General features: G+C 43.4%; 2 protein-coding genes across 5 annotated transcripts in view; both read left to right on the top strand.

The window, feature by feature from the left end:
- On the top strand, nt 1-16,534 carry ISCA1 (iron-sulfur cluster assembly 1). 2 transcript variants are annotated; one of them, XM_003357702.5, is made up of 4 exons: nt 1-160; nt 7,336-7,389; nt 13,000-13,105; nt 14,330-16,534. In XM_003357702.5, exons 1-4 carry the CDS (start codon nt 2-4, stop codon nt 14,476-14,478), a joined length of 468 nt encoding a protein of 155 aa, XP_003357750.1. In that variant the 5' UTR covers nt 1; the 3' UTR covers nt 14,479-16,534. The 2 variants fall into 2 exon arrangements, with proteins under 2 accessions (XP_003357750.1, XP_005656859.1); XM_005656802.4 differs by lacking the exon at nt 7,336-7,389.
- Nucleotides 15,816-19,299, top strand: part of C10H9orf153 (chromosome 10 C9orf153 homolog) — a 20,313-nt gene continuing 16,829 nt past the window's right edge. For 2 of the 3 annotated variants that reach the window (NM_001435420.2, NM_001444725.1), the window contains 1 exon segment: nt 15,816-17,063. Coding sequence is in view for 1 of the 3 variants with exons in the window: in XM_084978769.1 (XP_084834895.1) it covers nt 17,050-17,063 (14 nt within the window). In the remaining 2 variants the exon portion in view is untranslated. 3 annotated transcript variants of the gene reach the window in all.

Here is a 19,299-nt window from a genome sequence, read left to right on the forward strand (position 1 = left end):
AATGCGCCAGCCGTGTCCATGGAGAGAGGCTGAGGTGGCCGAGCTCCGGCCCAGGTACCGGGTCGCCGGGACGGCGAAGATGTCCGCTTCGTTAGTCCGGGCCACTGTCCGGGCTGTGAGCAAGAGGAAGCTGCAGCCCACCCGGGCCGCCCTCACCCTGGTGAGTGGCCAGGACGCGCGGTCGGGCCCGTGACTTTGGTTCCCCTCTGCCCCCGCGAGGGGGGTGGCGGGGCACGGCCGGCCGACGTTGCCCTGGTCCCCCTCTGCAGCCGCCGCTTCGCCGCCCCCTCCCTTCGGAACTCGTCCCTGCTGGGGAGATAAACAGGCGCGGGAGGGGCTGCTCCGCGGGAGCCGGGAGCCCGGGAACTACGTTTCCCAGCAGGCCGTGCGCCGCCGCGTAGAGGGGGGAGGGGGCGCGAGCTAGGCGCCCAGCAGTCAGCCGCGGTGTTCTTGGAGCCTGGGGCAGCGGAGGTCTTGTAGGGGCTAGGGTGTAGGTTATTTAGAGATCTGTGTGTCAGGTGCCGGGGTTAGCTGGATGAATGAACCTGGGTAGCTGTCCTTGAGGCGCTTGGGGAGAACCTTGGCTAGCCGAAGTGTGAGTGCGTGAGCGCCGGTGAGAGCGCAGAGGTGACAAAGCCCACGCTCTGGCGAAATCAAGACTGCAGTGCATAAAGGGTTACTTCCTGGTGTCTACGGTGGAAGAGAGTTTTTGAAACGCACTCTCTGCTTCCAGCGGTGTTGGGCCGTGGTCACGTCTTAAAAGGGACAAAGAAGGATACATTTCCGCCCAGAGTGAGTTTATAGTGTTTTTTGGGTGAAGGGTCAAACATTCAAAGGGCACCAGCATACGCGCTGCAGATAAAGAATTTACTACGCGTGCTGGATCATCGGCGTACTGCGCCGTGTTTTTTTCTTTTTCTTTTTTTTTTTAAGCTAAGGGAACATTCACATAAAATGTACCATTTTAAAGCGTTCGATTTGGTGGCATTTAGTACATTCGCAGTATTTTGCCCCCGTCGCTTCTACGTAGTTCCGAAACATCTGGACCCGAAGGAAAACCCCAGTGTCCATTAACCAGTCACTATTTGCGTTTTGAAAGATTTATTTCATAGGAAAGCTAATGATCAGTTCAACATTCTTTTCACACACACACCCCACTCCTGATTAAGGAGAAGCTTTTGTGTAAGCACTCCAGTTCCTAAAGACCGGAAAACAAATTATATTGAATCATAGATTCTGTTTCATCTAATGCCACAAGAAAGTCTGTTGCCAGAAAATTAGTTGTAGCAAAGCAGAAGAAAGTCGTGATCAGGTGGGCGAATTTATTTTTATGGTGGCTCACTGTTTTAGGTCCATAAGGAAGTTATACTGTTTGTATATGATATTCTACATTCCTTTTTTCTGTACCACCAAGCCTGCTTCATGTCATGAAAGATCATCAAATCTTAGAATTTTCCAAGGTCTTGAAATAAGAACTAGTTGGCACTACTCCTAGTTTGTGTCTCCTTTCAGTCACAGTTAAAAGATTTCTGAATCAAAAGAATTCTACCAGTTCTAGTAATGGTAGTGCCAGGAAGAGTCAGAAAGTGTGGCGACACTTTTTTTGCCTTTTCTTTCTCCACCATTTGGCGTGTTACCTGTTTCTTCAAAATTTCTGAGTTCCACAGTTGCCCTTGTGGCTCATCGGTAACAAACCTGGTTATCCATGAGAACGCGGGTTCCATCCCGGATCCATGGGTTAAGGATCCAGTGTTGCCATGAGCTGTGGTGTAGGTTCCAGACACGGCTGGGATCCTGCGTCACTGTGACTGTGGCTAGGCCGGCAGCTGCAGCTCTGATTCAACCCCTGGACTAGAAACTTCCACATGCCATGGATGTGGCCCTAAAAGGCAAAAAAAAAAAAAAAAAAAAAAATTCTTGAGTTCCTTCTCTCCATTCCTACTTAGTCATCAGACATTTAAGGCCCAGATTTCCCACCTTCCTGGGGCCCACCTTTGACGCCTCTAGAAGTTACTAGGAATAACAACCCAGCCCACATTCTCACTTGCTCCTTTATGCTTTGTTATTTGTTGCAGTTTACCAGGCCAGTTCTGCTACCAGCACTGCTTTATCATATCAGTTTTTATAATTGCCTTAGATTAACGTGCAGGAGTCCATTGTCTGAATTTATCCTACATAACTGTCTAGCTGACTTTATGAGCCCCTTTCCCTGTGATCTTAGAAGCTGGTGCCAAAGCATGGCCCTCTTGCTTTCTACCAAAGGTCTGTGGTAGCAGGCTTGCTGTCATTTTAATCCTGGCCTATGTTCCCTAGTCTTAACACAAGTGTTTTTGCAAACATTTAAGCCCCCCATGTTCACTTAAGTGCAAAAGCATTGAAAGCATCAAAGGACTATTGAGCGAAGACAGATGAGAGCAAATGAAACTAGAGAGAGTTCAATAAAATGGGTAAGAAGAGACAAATGTTCAAATATATAAATTTTTAAATAAGGAATCTGACTTGTTGCAACCTTTGAGAAGGGCTGTAACTGGGTCATCTACCAGAGGTCAGCAAGAGGCTAGGGAAAGGAAATGATGAAGTAAAAGCATGATTCCACATTGTCAGCACCAAAATTATCTGCGTTAAATGATGTTAATCCAGGAGAGGATTGACGATTTGCTGAAGAGAAAGACCTAAAAGAATGGTCACAGGTACTTTTATGCAACCATAGGTGGGCCCCTGCTAGAATGCTTTAAGACTTCAACCCACCATATCAAAGCGAGTACCCTTGACACTACAGAGAACAAACATCCTAGGAGGATGACATCCCCCCCTTCCCCTTCTTCCCTGGAGACCCAGTAATTGACAAAAGGAGTTGAACATACAGGAGCCAGAGTAAAATAGGACTAAGGAAGCTAGATTTAACACTACACTGTTGGCAGAGTCCTTTATTTCCATCGTTGTACAAATCAGAGCTCTTGCGGCCCTAATTTAGGATTAGGGATGTACCCACAGCAGTGCCCAAAGCTCAGCCAAAGCTGTGAAGATTGATAGCACATAGCCAGCATTATCCTTGATACACAGGAGAGACGTTACTTCATGGTGTACGTTTAATGCTTTAGGGCTTAACTTTCTAGCAGCAGCACCTTGTTGAGAAGGGTGCTGGGCATCAATATGGCATTAAATACATTGGGGCTTAAGGAGTTGTTCCTTCTCGGAAGACCCAGCCCTAAAAGTCCTCTAGGACGGTGACCAAGCTGTAAGATTTGTCTATGGAGGCAATTTAAGGGGCATTACACAGGAAACAATTGGAAGTAGCCTGCATGTCTAACAATGAAAAGTCAGTTAAGTAAATTAAAATTAAATCCTGTTGATGAGATACATAGTCATTGTAAATAGTGATTTTTTTTGAAAGTTTGATAATCACACTCTTCATTCTTTGACTTATTAGTCTTCTGCAAATTATTTAATCTTTCATACCTAAATCACAAAATTGGAAGAATGGAAAAAAAAGATGATTCATATAAACTGTGAAGTCCCTAGGAGGTACTCAATAAACAGTGACTATGTGTATTTACTATGTTATGCTTTTAAAAATTGTGTATCTGTCCTATGATTACATGTATGAACAGGCACACACAGAAATGGGAAAAGATGAAAAGGAGACAGCATGCTGATGCGGCCATAGCTGTTAAAGAATGAGTTAAAATATACCATAGTTTGTTCATTGGCTGCTCTTTTATCTTCCATCTTTTAAACCTTAAAAATGCCAGATTTATAATACAGTTGAAATAGGTTGTAACTGTTGGCATTTGTTTAGTATACATGATTGTGGAGTTAATTTTGAGTTTTAATCTTGTTTCCTTAAAGAGCAAAAAATGAAAATTGCCTGGGAAATGACTTAAGGAAATACAGGATGAAGGATGAAAAGTTTCTGCTACAAAGAATAGAAACCCTGGGGCAATGGATACAGTAAAAGTGTTACTACAGAGTAGTTAAAAATTTGTGCCTCTGTAGTGCCTTTTCCCATAATTTCAACCGATTAGAAATCTTTATTTAAGGCTAACATATCTCAAAGATAAAAAGATACTCTTTCACTTGAATGTCTTCTGTAATACACATGTGAGAGATTAAAAAGCTATCATTACATCTCTTTGAGTTTCAAGAACCTCTTTTTTTTTTTGCTTTGTAGGGCCTCACCTACATGTGGAGGTTCCCAGGCTAGGGGTCTAATCAGAGCTACAGCCGCTTGCCAGATCCGAGCCAAGTCTGCGACCTACACTACAGCTCATGGCAACGTCGGATCCTTAACCCGCTGAGCGAGGCCAGGGATCAAACTCACAACCTCATGGTTCCTAGTCAGGTTTGTTTCCGCTACGCCGCAGTGGGAACTCCTCAAGAACCCCTTAAATTTTAATTCAGTGGCCAAATCTCAGGTGAATTAGACTCAGGTTAATTAAATTTCTTGAATGGTGTGGGTTTCTTAGTTTACTGGAGTGCGTTGAAGTTGGAGGGCTACTAGGCTTATGGTAAGTTGTTTCATTGATGTTTTTATACAGTTTCCTAGAATGATTTTACTTAAGTGCGCAGTCACCAAAATATGGAAATAGACTCAGAGCAAAGTAGGATCCTTAAAGTCCTGAAAGTTCCCTGTTGAGTCATTCCGACTTGTTCTGAAAATCAGATCCATCACTTGGAAAACTATAAAAACCTTATTTTCCCCTTAAATGAGTAACACTCTTTGTAGCAGGGTATGTTTAGTTTTTGCCTAACACTGGAAAATTTAGACATGTTTTAATTTAATTAATGACAATTCCCAAACACACAGGTTACTTTTCCCTTCAGGCCCTTTCAGTAAGAGATGTGAATATCAGCCACTTGGTGGTAAGGAGGCCACACTCCATGAATCGCTTTCATTTACTAGTTGAGTGTTTTCTACTAAAAGTTGAGAAACGAAGAAAATACATTTTTTTCTTTTTTTCCGGCCACACCCACAGCATGTGAATGTTCCCAGACCGGGGAATCAAACACAGCAGTGACAACACAGGCTCCTTAACCACTGCACCACAAGGGAACTCCAAGAAAAGAAGGAAATATATTACTTTCTAAAACTAAACTAGAGAGTGACTTTGTGATAAAAACACAGGGGACTTGTTGACAGCATGGTATGTGTGCCCTGAGGGCCTCCAGCCCGCCAGCAGTAAGGCTTCTCATGGGGTTGGACGGTTGGACATCTAATATTTTCCCATGGCTGTGCCTTTTTTTTTTTTTTTTTTTTAACTCAACCGGAAATCTTTTGCCATTTGATAGTAATTAGATTAGTTTCTTCAGGACTGCAGCAGGAAATACGACCTGAAAGTTAGAAAAGCTAGTTTTTGATGGCAGTCATTTAGAAAGGTGAATAAATGCTTTTAAGAGGGGGTTTTTTTTGGAGGGGGGGTTGCGGTTTTTTGGTCTTTTTGTTTTTTAGGGCTGCACCTACAGCAAAGGGAGGTTCCTGGGCTAGGGTCGAATCAGAACTCTAGCTGCCAGCATATGCCACAGCCACAGCAATGCCAGATCCAGGCCGCATCTGCGACCTACACCGCAGTTCACAGCAATGCCAGATCTTTAACCCACTGAGCGAGGCCAGGAATTGAACCCGTATCCTCATAGATACTGGTCAGATTCGCTAACCACTTAGCCACGACGGGAACTCCTTAAAAGACTTTTTTCATTAATATTTCTTTTAATATTTGAGGTTGATATGCTATGATCTCAAAAAACAAACCAAAAAAAACCCCCATAATTGTCTTCAGCATTTCCTCTTTCTGCCCCCTGCATACTCTTCTGTGTTGTTGCACTGCTTGGCTCCTGTGCTGATAGACCCATAGGTAAAGACCTTTATAAAGCACCCATTGATGGTGGTTTATTTAATTTTTTTTTAACAGTGATACAGTAAGAAATTATACACACCATATATTAATAACTGAAATCAGAGTCTCACTAACCATTCATCTTTATCAAGTGCAATGCATTATTTTCATGTTGTGTTTTTTGTTTTTGTTTTCAAATAAAAATGCTAGTCTCAACCTTCTCCGTTTCACGACCTTTCTAAATTGGCTTCAAACTCTGCTAAAATGCATGTTCCTCTGGCCAAGCCCCTACCAGCCCGGGCAGAAGAGCACCCTCGACCATCCATTGCGTCCGCTCCCTCGGCACAAGCTTGAGTTCTGGCTACAGTTACTGCCAAGTCATAGGTCATAATGTCCACTCTTTGAGATTTCACAAACCAGGAAAATGCCGTTGTAGAAAACTGGAGGGATCAGCGTAGCATTGACAGCTAGAGGAGCTAATGAAACAAGAAGCAGGAGGGGCATGATCTCACCATGCTCATCTGTCATCACTGTAATAATAGCCGGCTTACGTTGAGCTCTTTGCGCCCGGCACTGTTCTAGATGCTTTTTGTGAACTGCTTTATTTAATCCTCACAAGAATCCTGAAGAGGAGGGACTAGTATCCCTGTTGAAGCCAAGCAACAGGCCAGAATACAGCTAGGAAGTGGACCAGGAATGCCCTGGGACAGGCTTTGTCCCTGACAGCCTCCTTTCTCAGGAAGGTAATGCTGTTCCATACACATGCACTGCGTTGCCACTTTAAGGATAACTGGGCATGGTTAGTCAGCATTTCTCCTGAAAAACTTACGTGTTCTTGTTTTTCTTATTGACTAGCTGAGTAACTAGTTCTGTTCACCCAGATAACCTGAGATGCTGATTTGAAGAGTCTCTTTGAACATTTAGTGGATCTGGCACGAGAGGCCCACTCTAGGTTATTTGATGCTGGAAACCCTTTTTCCTCTAGATGTGCAGTTTGATGGATTTGAAATACACTTGGAGCGAGTACAACGAGCAGCAGAGTTAATAATGATCTGTAGGGTGAGAATGCCTGAAGATTGGCTTTCCCAGTGTGGTCCTTGGTGTCATTCGTTGACTGTTGAGTGCCTTCTCTGTGTCAGGCAGTGTGCTTATTGCTGGGCATGCAGTAGGAACACAAAATAGATGCTGACCTGAAAAATTACATTTGTGATGTAAGTAGATAGTACCATCAGGATGATGACAAGGAACCGATCTTGACTGAGGGAGAAGGGAAAGCAATGAAGAGGATGTTGTCGGTAGATATTTTGAACATTAAAAAAACAAAACAAAACAAGACCTTTTAACTGAGTAGAGTTCATGTGTTTGTGTATAAAATCTACAAGGTACCCGGGCAAGAATGGAACATAAATTCATCACATGAACTAACTAAAAATAGGTTTGAACAGCCTTAAAGACTAGGAAGAATGCGAAGTTTGTAAATGAAAACATTTTCTTTTTTCAGACACCTTCAGCAGTAAACAAGATAAAACAACTTCTTAAAGATAAGCCTGAACACGTAAGTAAAACCAATCAGACAAATAATTGAGTACAAAAATTGAAGTCGTGGGGTTCCTTTGTAGCTCAGTGGGCTAAGGAGCAGTGTTAGCACTGCAGTGGTGCAGGTTTAATCCCTGGCCCAGGAACTTCCACATGCCACAGACGTGGCCCAAAAAAAAAAAAAAAAATTGAAGTTGTAGTTTCACAGTGAATTTATCTTGTGATAAACAATGTGCTTTCATTAATTGGGGATTTTTATTTTAAAGGTAAAACATGCTTGTGATTTTTAAATGCCAGTAACAAAGTTTTTTTGGTTGGTTTTTTTTTTTTTGCAAGCAAGCAAAGTTTTTATTAAAGGAAAAGGAAAGCAGATAGCTCCCAGGGTTACTGGGAGGGGGAGAAGAGCCCTCTTTCTCTACTGTCCTATAGGGGTTTTTATTCTTTAAAGTTGGGGTACCAACACGGGTCCAGCGAGATGTGGTCTTCTCCCATTGGCCTTATTCAGTTGCCCATATCAGTCCTTGTCCAGTAGGGTCCTAGGGGTGGAAATGTTCTGTAAGTCTTATAGTTTCTTTGACCTTTTCCTCCCATAAACTGAGTCACAGGGGGTTACAGGTAAATGTCCCCATCTGGGCGTAGGTACACTCCCTGTGGTAAACAAGGCCTGTGGGGATGTTACTCCCTGGAGCCCATAAGCCACAAATGTTAATCCATGACCATATCAAAGACTGCATCAAAGCCCATGCTCCCACACAGACTACCTGAGTTAATAATTCTGCCTCAATCTCCCCTCTAGAGTTGAAGACCCTAACTGCGGGGGAGAAGGGGCGATGACCGCTCTGACTGCTTCCTGCTGAAAAGGGAAGTCGTTAGGGGAAAGCAGTTAGGTCTCCACTCACGGGATGGTCGAGTGGGCTTCGATACATTACATTGGGTACCCCTTCCATCACCATCTGAAGGTTGATAGCTTGTAATCGGGTTGTAATGAAGTAAAAAATGTAATTATTTATACAGGGTCCAAATAAAAGGATTAAGATCACAGTGATGGCTATGGTGAGGAAATATTTTCACCAGGAGGAGGTGGTCAACCAGTTCCAAAGGGCAGCTCCAAAAGTTGGAGCTGGATCAGACGTCTTATGAATCTGCTGCTGGAGATCTAGCAGAGAATCAGACATTCTGTGAATAATCAGGAATACAGACACAACATTTAGATTTTACGATAGCACAGGTAACTTGTCCTTGTGAGGAGTTTGATTTATGGTACCACCTTGCTTTTAAAGTTATCTTACTCAAATTTATTCTAAACTCTGTCCACATAATGCACAGCATTTTTCTCAGTATCCACTTCCCACACACCTTGCTTCACTTTCTTTATCCATATTAGTCTGTCCCTTATTTTTCCATCCAGCGCAACAAGCTAAAGACAATCTTTCTTTTGCCTTAATAAAATGCAATTCCATTCCTCATTCCTTCTTTATTGAAAGTACACACATTCTACTTTTCTAAAGCAACCACAGACTTTTATAATTTCTAAAAACGCATGTTTTTCTTACAGAGAACATCTCAGGGTGGCACTAAACATATTGACTACTTGTCCTAAGTACCTTTCATTTCTTTGTTTAGTAGCTGATGTCTCAGTGTCTCATTTGACTTCTGTTAAACCTGGGTACAGTAAGATATTATAGTTAATGTTGATAATTCTAACGTGTCTGTATTAATTCGATCAGCAAACTTCAATTCTAACATAAGATATTAATTTAATACTGAATATCTCGCAGTTTATGTGAACCTAAAATTAATTCTGGCCAGTTAGATCTCTTCCATGTTTTGAGAATTTGTACATGCGAAGCCTTAGCCAAGGAAATGCAGAAAAACAACAGAGTATTATTGAAAAGGAAGTCACTTTCTCACCCCAGACTCTTTGTCTTCATTCTCCCTTCCAAGAGGCAGCCTCTTCATGTCCTTCCAGAGCTCACCTGCATTTTATTTATCTGGACCAGGGTTTCTCAGCCTCTGAACTGGTGAAGTGTTCAGCTGGGTATCTTTCTGTTGAGAGTAGATTGCAGGGGTTTAGCAGCACCTCTGGCCTCTGTCCCTGGCAGTGCCCCACTCCTGAGTTATAACAACCAAAGGTAATTCCCTGAGAGGAACCACTGGCCTAGACTGTGCCAGTTAGTTACATTTGAATGTGTGTCTTTTCCTGCTTAGATAAGACATACATGCTGTGGTTGCACTTTGCTCTTCCCCTGATAATACAGCTTGAAGATCTTTTTGTATCCTTAAGTCAAGGTCCTCCTCATTCTTTTTCATTGCTCCATATAATAGTATATTCTGCTGAACATGTTTATATAACCAGTCCCCCCTATTAAAGGTCTGTTAGGTTGTTCTCATTCAGTGCTGCCATGAATGAACACTATGGCAACAAATATTTGTTGTCTCTAGCATGCCAGGCACATTGTTGTAGGCCTGTAAGCATAGTTCAGTACCCCTGTGTAGGCTGTGTTCTTAGATGTTAGAATTATTAAGGGGTGTGCCCGTCACCTTAATCTCAGTGCATTGTTAATTGCCTAAAGAATACTATAAACTACTTCCAAGACTATTAATTAGTAATTAGACTGCAGAGTAGTTCTAGGTTTCATTGTACAAACTGCATTACAAAGTTATGGGGGTTCTGTCATCTTCCTCCTAAGAATTTTTTTGGCCTCGTAATTACTAAATCTGAAGTATATCAGTGTTCCAGCTCAATTTAGGTAGACTAATGACTAGAGTTTAAATTGACCGAATAAAACAGTGTGGCTTTGTAGATTTGAGGGATGTTTGTTCATATGGACATGAAAAGGGTTGAGCAGACACGTCATCAGGTGTCATCTGTGGCATAAGCAGTCCCTTTTCCAAATCTCAGTGACCCGAAGCTGTGTTTTCGCGTGCCCTTTCTCTGTCCATTCCTGATAGCTGGCATCCTGCTTGCTTGAGTCTTCCAGTTTGCAAAGATAAAAACTAAGTTAAACAGGTACTTGTAACATGTGCTCCAGAATTTTAGCAGTTGTATATCATGCTGAATACGTGAAATTCCCTCACACATTCTCTGAGCTGTCTCTCTGAGGGTGGATAAAACCAGTCTGTTTCCTTGCTGTTGTTTTTGTTTTTTGTCTCTTTAGGGCTGCAGGTGTGGCATATGGAAGTTTCCAGGCTCAGGGTTGAATCCAAGCTACAGCTGTTGGCCTTACACCACAGCCACAGCAACGCCAGATCCAAGCTATGTCTGCAACCTACACTACAGCTCACGGCGATGCCGGATCCTTAACCCACTGAGCGAAGCCAGGGAGTGAACGTGCGTCTTTATGGATACTAATCAGGTTTGTTACCACGGAGCCACAATGGAAACTTCCTGTCTCCTTGTTTAAAGACAAGAGAAAAAAAAAAAAAAAAAAAAAGGAGTTCCCGTCATGGCACAGTGGTTAACGAATCCTACTAGGAACCATGAGGTTTCGGGTTCGGTCCCTGCCCTTGCTCAGTGGGTTAAAGATCTGGCGTTGCCGTGAGCTGTGGTGTAGGTCACAGACGCAGCTTGGATCCTGCGTTGCTGTGGCTGTGGTGTAGGCCGGTGGCTACAGCTCCAATTGGACCCCTAGCCTGGGAACCTCCATATGCCATGGGAGCGGCCCAAGAAATGGCAGAAAGACGAAAAAAAAAAAAAAAGACAAGAGAATACTCTGAATGCATTAGCTCATCAAACCCTCAGACACCTTACCATTCTCACTCACTCTCTTCAGATGTCTTCCCACTTTTATGATTGCTGCTTTTCAGAGAATCAAGACTTGCTTGCTGAAATGATGCTTCTTAGGACAATGCTATTTACTTAACAGTAAAAAGGAGGTAGGACCGAAGAATAGAAGTTCAGTAGATATTGTCAGAAAATTACATTAAGGTAGACATTGGCATTTTAAAAGTGCTTTTTGGTCACTTTTTAAACTGACCTCTGTGTTGACTGCAGTCTTTTGCTTTCTGGTACTTGAGAATGTTTACAGAATTAAACATTCTGTAATGTAGATGTCCCCCTGTCACGTAGAGGCCTTTTGAGTGCCAGGTAATGGTCTGTGGACTGTAAGGAAACTTCCCAGAAACATCTCACAAGAGGAGGGGGAGCAGAAAACATTTTTGAGAAAGTTTGATTTTCTTACGTGGTCATCTCTGCCATCAGATAATTTTTCTCTTAAAAAAATGATTATCAGAGTTCCCATCTTGGGAACGAATCCGACTAGGAACCATGAGGTTGCGGGTTCGATCCCTGGCCTTGCTCAGTGGGTTAACGATCCGGCGTTTCTGTGAGCTGTGGTGTAGGTCGCAGACGCGGCTCGGATCCCGAGTTGCTGTGGCTGTGGTGTAGGGTGGTGGCTACAGCTCCGATTCAACCCCTAGCCTGGGAACCTCCATGTGCCGCGGGAGCAGCCCTAGAAAAAAGGCAAAAAGACAAAAAAAAAAAAAAAAAAGATTATTAATTTTTGGAATTCAAACTCTTCCTTTAAAAATGTTATTCCCGGAGTTCCCGTCGTGGCGCAGTGGTTAACAAATCCGACTAGGAACCATGAGGTTGCCGGTTCGGTCCCTGCCCTTGCTCAGTGGGTTAACGATCCGGCGTTGCCGTGAGCTGTGGTGTAGGTTGCAGACTCGGCTCGGATCCCGAGTTGCTGTGGCTCTGGCGTAGGCCGGTGGCTACAGCTCCGATTCAACCCCTAGCCTGGGAACCTCCATATGCCGCGGGAGCGGCCCAAGAAATAGCAACAACAACAACAAAAAGACAAAAGACAAAAAAAAAAAAAAAAAAAAAAAATGTTATTCCCAGCCTAAATGGCAAATAGTTAAGAGTTAACTAATAAACATGCTTTAAATATAATGTAAGATTATGTAGGTATAACTTGCAAATGATGAGTGTGGAAGCTAATTATATGGGGAAATGATGTGTTAAGTGGAAAAAATGTAGCAGAGAATAAATTTTTTATTTCTGTTGTAAACATGTTTAGATTATATGACAAAAGATTGGAAGAATATAGGAAAAAACATACCAGCTCTTTTTTTAGGTGGAGTGATTATAGTTTGGGGATATTTTTTTCCTCTATTCTTTTCTCTGTATATAATTGGTTGTTAGTCCTTTTGGACACCTGCTAGTGTTGTAATGATGTTTGCACAATAGTTTTGGGGGGGTTTTTTTGGTCTTTTTAGGGCCAAAGCATATGGAAGTTCCCAGGCTAGAGGTCAAATTGGAGCTGCAGCTGCCGGCCAAAGACACAGAAACACCCATCTGAGCCAAATCTTCAACCTGCACCACAGCTTACAGCAGCACTGGCTCCTTAACATACTGAGCAGGTCCAGGGATCCTGCCTTTGTCCTCTTAGATGTTAGTCGGGTTCATTACCACTGAGCTGCAACGGGAACTCCACAATAGTTAAATTTTTAAATGCTTGTTTCCTATTCTACTTACACTTCCTTAAGGGATGTTTTATAGCCAGAAATCTGATATTTATCTTTTAACTTTCAAAGAAATGAATAATATCAAATAGGGCTTTTATTAACATAATTATTGAACCTGTGCTACTTTAAAACTAAGTTTATATATGCAATGCCTTTTCAGGTAGGTGTGAAAGTTGGTGTCCGAACCAGGGGTTGTAATGGCCTTTCCTACACTCTAGAATATACAAAGACAAAAGGAGACTCTGATGAAGAAGTTGTTCAAGATGGTGAGTTGTTTGTGTTTGGTTTTTTGGGGTGGGGGGTTTTTAATAGCCGCTGCACCTGCAGCATATGGAAGTTCCCAGGCTAAGGATAATAATATTTTATATTTAATAATAGTTTAGATTTTAGTAATAGCTCAATTTCTTATGAAGAAGAAAGCTTTTTTTTGTAAGGGCCACACCTGCAGCATATGAAAGTTCCCAGGCTAGGGGTCAAATCAGAGCTGCAGCTGCTGGCCTACACACCACAGCCAGAGCATTGCCAATCTGAGCTGTGTCTGCCACCTACACCACAGCTCATGGCAACACCAGATCCTTAACACTCTGAGGGAGGCCAGGGATCGAACCTGCATCCTCTTGGATCCTAGTCAGATTTGTTTCTGCTGAGCCATGATGGGACCTCCCAGGAAGAAAGCTTGCTTTCTTTGTTTTTTTTTTTTTTTTTTTTTTGTCTTTTCATCTTTTTAGGGCTGCACTCACTTCATGTAGAGGTTCCCAGTCTAGGGGTCCATTTCGAGCTGTGGCCACCGGCCTACACCACAACCACAGCAACTCCAGATCTTTAACCCACTGAGTGAGGCAAGGGATTGAACCCGAAACATCATGGTTCCTAATTGGGTTCGTTAACCACTGTGCTATCTATGGCAGGAACTCCAAGAAAGCTTTCTTGATGCATTTGTATTTATGAAGATGCCCAACCTCTACCTACTTCATAACTAGGGAGTTAGGATCAGTTTCCCAGCTCATAAGCCGAAAAACACAACTGCTTGTACTGATTTATGATTTAGTCTTATTAAACTAGCTCACCATAGCAGTTTTTTGTTTCTCTAGGCTTGGCAGTGTGTTGTGGTAACAGATAGCATTTCAGGATTTTCATTAATTTTAGTGACTCCATCTTTACAAAACTCTCACTGGAAATATACAGATTTTCTTCATGTCCCAAGTTGGAAAAATAGATGAATAGCGGAAGGCAAATTCTAGTTTTACATAGAATTGTCCTAGAATTTGCTTGCGTACAACTGTCTAGACTAATACGTAGATTCTTGTGTGGGAAAGGGGACAAACAGGAAGCTGGGCACTGCATCCCTTAAGGGAAATAATGAGACGGGTTCAAAAGCTTCCTGTTTGGCTTTTGTTAGTGGTTACTTTTTAAGGTTCGCTTGTGCTGTGAGTCAGCAGGTTGTGTAGGCTGGCAGGCTGTGTGTGACTCAGCGTGTTCTTCTCCCCCAGGAGTCAGAGTGTTCATCGAGAAGAAAGCACAGCTAACACTTTTAGGAACAGAAATGGACTATGTTGAAGACAAATTATCCAGCGAGTTTGTGTTCAATAACCCAAACATCAAAGGGACATGTGGCTGTGGAGAAAGCTTTAACATCTGACTCCTCAGGACTGCTCGGGCCGTTGGCCCCAGGAGAGCTGCGGATGCTCTGGGGCTTATTGGAGAAATCATGTGACTGTCACGTGCTTAAGGTTTGTAACGTATGACTGCCTTACAAGGAAAATAAAGTGATGCATTTTGAAGACGAAGCCAGTGTGTTAGATTCCAGAAAGCTGGGTATTTGTGTTCTTTTTAGGGGACAGAAAGCAAAATGCTTCGGGGGTATTTTTTAAGTCCTCCCCTCAAGTCATTCTTTCTGCATCCTTTCTGTTAGAAGCAGCTGCATGACAGTTGCCTTTCTGGGAAGATTTCAGGAAACATTCGTCACAGGTGTGCATTGGTAGTTCTTTTGAGCAGCTTGAATGTATATATCCCCAAATGGATGGCTCTCGAAATTCAGCGGCAGGAAGTCTTGACCGCTGGTGTGATGTGATGGAGAGTGTTTTTCTACTGAAGTGGGTACGGAGTTTCTACTTTTTTATCCAAAATTTCATTGTCAAATGCCTCCTTTGCATCACCCTGTAGCATCCCCAGCCGTTACATTAAATCGGACAGAGAGTTCCTTGAACTATAGTATAGAATCCTTCTGAGTGATGGGATCAGAAGGTAAATACTTTCAACCCCCTGTTTTTAAATCCATTTCTTTTGCTACCCTGCTCAGACATGGGGTCTCAGGCTGACTTAGAGCCTTTTTGTTAGAAAGTTTCTTAAAAGCCATCTGCCCCCCCCCCCCAGTACTATACTTATTTAGTTCTATGCCCAGGGAAGCTGAAGGGTTTTTGTCCCAGCCCCCTGGTACTGCAGGCGAGCTAGGGGCAGAGCCAGGACCACCCACATCTCCCCCCTCTTGGTAGTGACATGCCAGCTCTTCGTTCTGAGGTGGTCAGTGAAGGTAAACAGGTGATTTGGCTTCTTTACCTCATCAACACTTGGATAAGAGTTCTTTGTAATTTGGAGAACATAGTTTTATTTTAAGTGAGAAGATTCTTATTTTAAAACCTATTTAGGAGTTCCCATCATGGCCCGCAGTGGAAATGAATGCGACAGGTACCATGAGGTTGTGGGTTCAATCCCTGGCCTCGCTCAGTGGCTCAGATCCCGCATTGCTGTGGCTGTGGTGTAAGCTGGCATCTGTAGCTCTGCTTTGGCCTCTAGCCTGGGAACCTCCATATGCCGCAGGTGGGGCCCTAAAGGGCAAAGAAAAAAAAATTTTTTAATTAAAAAAATAATAAGAAGAAAAAAACCACTTATGTAGGAGTTCCTATTGTGGCGCAGCAGAAATAAATCCAGCTAGGAACCATGAGGTTGCAGGTTCGATCCCTGGCCTTGCTTAGTGGGTGGGGATCCGGCATTGCCAGGAGCTGTGGTGTAGGTCACAGAAGCAGCTCGGATCCTGTGTTGCTGTGGTATAGGCCGGCACCTACAGCTCCAATTGGACCCCCTAGCCTGGGAACCTGCATATGCCACAGGTGAGGCCCTAAAAAAAAAAAACAGATAAATAAAACCCATTTATGTGAATTACCATCTTGTTTCACTCAGATCAGGGAACAGTAGTTTACCCTAGCAGGGAAGAAGACATCGTAGCAACCCAGGATTGTTCTCTTGGAATGCAGTAGTAATTGAGAAGCAGAAGATGGGGTCTTTTCTTGTAATCCCAATAGGCATACACTTTCGGGGTCCTAGTGCTAAAATTTTTTAAGCCTAGTATTTAAACCTAAGGTTTTCGTCACCAACTTTTCTTTAACAGTGTTCTTTTTATCAAGTAGTTGATTTTCCTGGGTTTGGTATATATTAAGTGTTCTGTGAGATGACATACATGCTTTTTTTGGAATCCGAGTCTTACGAGTTGAAGCCGAGTTCCTTTCCGTTCACCGTATTTACTGAAATACTTGGCACAGAAATCACCGAAACTTAGAGCAGTAGCTTTATGTAACTGTTTCATGAATTTGTATTGTTAATATAATTGTCAACCCACTTAAGATTTGTGCAATATTGTATATATGTAGAGGTTGAGTTGTCATTAAAACAAACAAAAAAGCCTGTTTGTGATCATAAAATTGCCTTTTCCTTTAAAAGAGAAGGGTTTGGAAATAGTAGCCATCCATGGTAGCTGCTAATAAATGATGTCATATTTTCCTAACCAGTCTCCCTGGCCCAGGGTCCCCTACTGGATTCTGCCGCATTCAGTGTTTGAGTTGCTGAGTTCCCCGTGTGGCCCATTTGACAGGCCCATTTCAGATTGCTCTGGGCTCCGGAGGAGTCATTCCCTTTCTTCCTCTGCCTTGTCCCTCGCTTTTTCACCATAAGGACCATCCGCCTCACTGAAGCCTCTTCCTACAACTTCCTGCACAGATGTCTTCCTTATTTTCTCACCTGTCGTTATCCCTACCAGGAAGGCTTTTTCCAACTCTCTCGTCTCCGCTTTATGTTCATCTTCTGCGCAAAGTTCTTAATAGTTGTCTTCAGGCATATTTGTAAGCAGCAGCTTTCTGCCGTCCCTGAGGCCTCACAGATAACCAGAGACAGTCTCAGACCTCAAAGATCTTAGCGTTGCCAAACGAAGCGGACACCAATGAAAAGAACAGGGTAAGTGTTGCTAATAGCATTTATTCCATACTCGTGCCATGCCAGGAACTGTTCTAAGTAACATGATCTTTACAGTAACCCATAAAGTGAGTCCTAGAACTGTCTTTTTCCTAGATGAGAAACTGCAGTATGGCCTGGATAGAATAATTGACCTAAAGCAACATGGCGAGTGACCAGGTCAACATGACAACCTGTCACGCCATCTCGCTCCAACCCCATGCTCCTTATAGGCTGCATCACATGTCATGATAAGAATCAGGACTAGGGGGGAGTTCCCATTGCAGCTCAGTGGGTTAAGAATCCGGCATTGCTGTGAGCTGTGGTGTAGGTTACAGATGTGGCTCAGATCCAGCACTGCTGTGGTTGTGGTTTATGTCGGCAGCTACAGCTCTGATTCGACCCTTAACCTGGGAACTTCCAGATGCTGCAGGTGTGGCCCTAAAAAGCAAAAAAAAAAAAAAAAAAGACCAGCACTAGGTGTACGCTTCTGAAAAGGTATCTAAGAGATGATGACACCTGAGCTGAGTCTTAAAAGACATAAGGGATTTGGAAGGAGGAAAGAGAACAAAACTAAGGAGGATTAACAACAGTCTAGGAAGCTAAGCACCCAGGAGACTGTGAAACACAGAGGGGCAGGAGACAGGATAGAAGGCAAGGCAGGCCCGGGGCAGGGGGCTTTCTCTAGGTTCTCTAAGTGTGGACAGCTGTGAAGATTTTCACATAGGGTCCTCAAAACCGCTGCATTTATCTTTTTTTTTTTTTTTTTTTTTTTAATGGCTGCACCTGCAGCATGTGGAAGTTCCCAGGCCAGGAATAGAGTCTGAGCTGCATCTGTGACATACACCACAACTGCAGCAATGCTGGAACCTTAACCCGTTTCCAAGCCAGGGACAGAACCTGAGCCACTGCAGAGAAAATACTGGGTCCTTAACCCACTGTACCACAGTAGGAACTCCCTCCCCACTGCTTTAAATCATCCCTGGATTACTTACAATACCCAATGCAGTATAAATGTTATGTAAATAGTTATAAGTACAATGCAAGTGTGATACATAAATGTTGGGGCAAAGCAAATTCAAGTTTTGATTTTTGAAACTTTCTGAAGTCTTTTGCCCCAATATATTCTAACTGCTATTGGTTGAATCTGTAGATGAAGAGCTTAAGGATAGAGAGTTGAGGAGTTCCCGTTGTGGCGCAGTGGTTACCAAATCCAACTGGGAACCATGAGGTTTCGGGTTCGATCCCTGCCCTTGCTCGGTGGGTTAATGATCAGCCGTGAGCTGTGGTGTAGGTCGCAGACACGGCTTGGATCCCGCATTGCTGTGGCTGTGGTGTAGGCCAGCAGCTACAGCTCCGATTAGACCTAGAAAAGGCAAAAAAAAAAAAAAAAGACTTGACTGTGAGAAAGAAATGTACTGGTTCTGTCTCTGGAGAACACTTGATTCTTTTCACCAATAGATTCTCCTCCGGGGAAATGGTCCTTTGGCAGAGTTTTCAGTGATTGCTCTAGGAGACTTCTGAGCAGGGAGCCTTTTGAGGGTGAGGGCAGAGTCCGGAGCATGACCTCGAGGCCCATGTAGAGAGTTAGGATGAGCAACCCGATCTCCTGGGCAGATGTGAACTGCCTTGGCATGTCCTTTGCACTTTGCTCATGTCTATAGAAGGAAAGACTTGAATGAATACAAATTATATGCAGGCGTGCCCGTCGTGGCTCAGGGGAAACAAATGTGACTAGCATCCATGAGGATGCAGGTCCCGAATTGCTGTGGCTGTGGTGTAGGCCAGAGACTGTAGCTCCAATTCGACCCCTAGCCTGGGAACTTCCATGTGCCACGGGTATGGCCCTAAAAGAAAAGAAAAAAAAAAAAAAAAAACCTGCATTCACAATTCAGCTATTTAATGTTCCCCGTTTTTAAAAAATGTCCTGGAGTTCCCATCATGGCTCAGTGGAAATGAATCCAACTAGGAATCATGAGGTTGCAGGTTCGATCCCTGGCCTTGCTCAGTGGGTTAAGGATCTTGCGTGGCTTGAGCTGTGGTGTAGGTCGCAGACGCGGTTCGGATCCCCCATTGCTATGGCTATGGCGTAGGCCAGCAGCTGCAGCTCCAATTCGACCCCTAGCCTGGGAACCTCCATATGCCAAGGGTGTGGCCCTAAAAGGACAAAAAAAAAAAGGTCCTTCCATCCTTCACCCTCCACTCATCACCCTCATGCAGGAAGATAATCCCCTGACCT

This window comes from Sus scrofa, chromosome 10 (genome assembly GCF_054392235.1).
Source record: "Sus scrofa isolate SSC_HxYL_T2T_F1_AM1 chromosome 10, Sscrofa_HxYL_maternal_Yorkshire_Landrace_v2.0, whole genome shotgun sequence".
In the NCBI taxonomy this organism is placed as follows: domain Eukaryota; kingdom Metazoa; phylum Chordata; class Mammalia; order Artiodactyla; family Suidae; genus Sus; species Sus scrofa.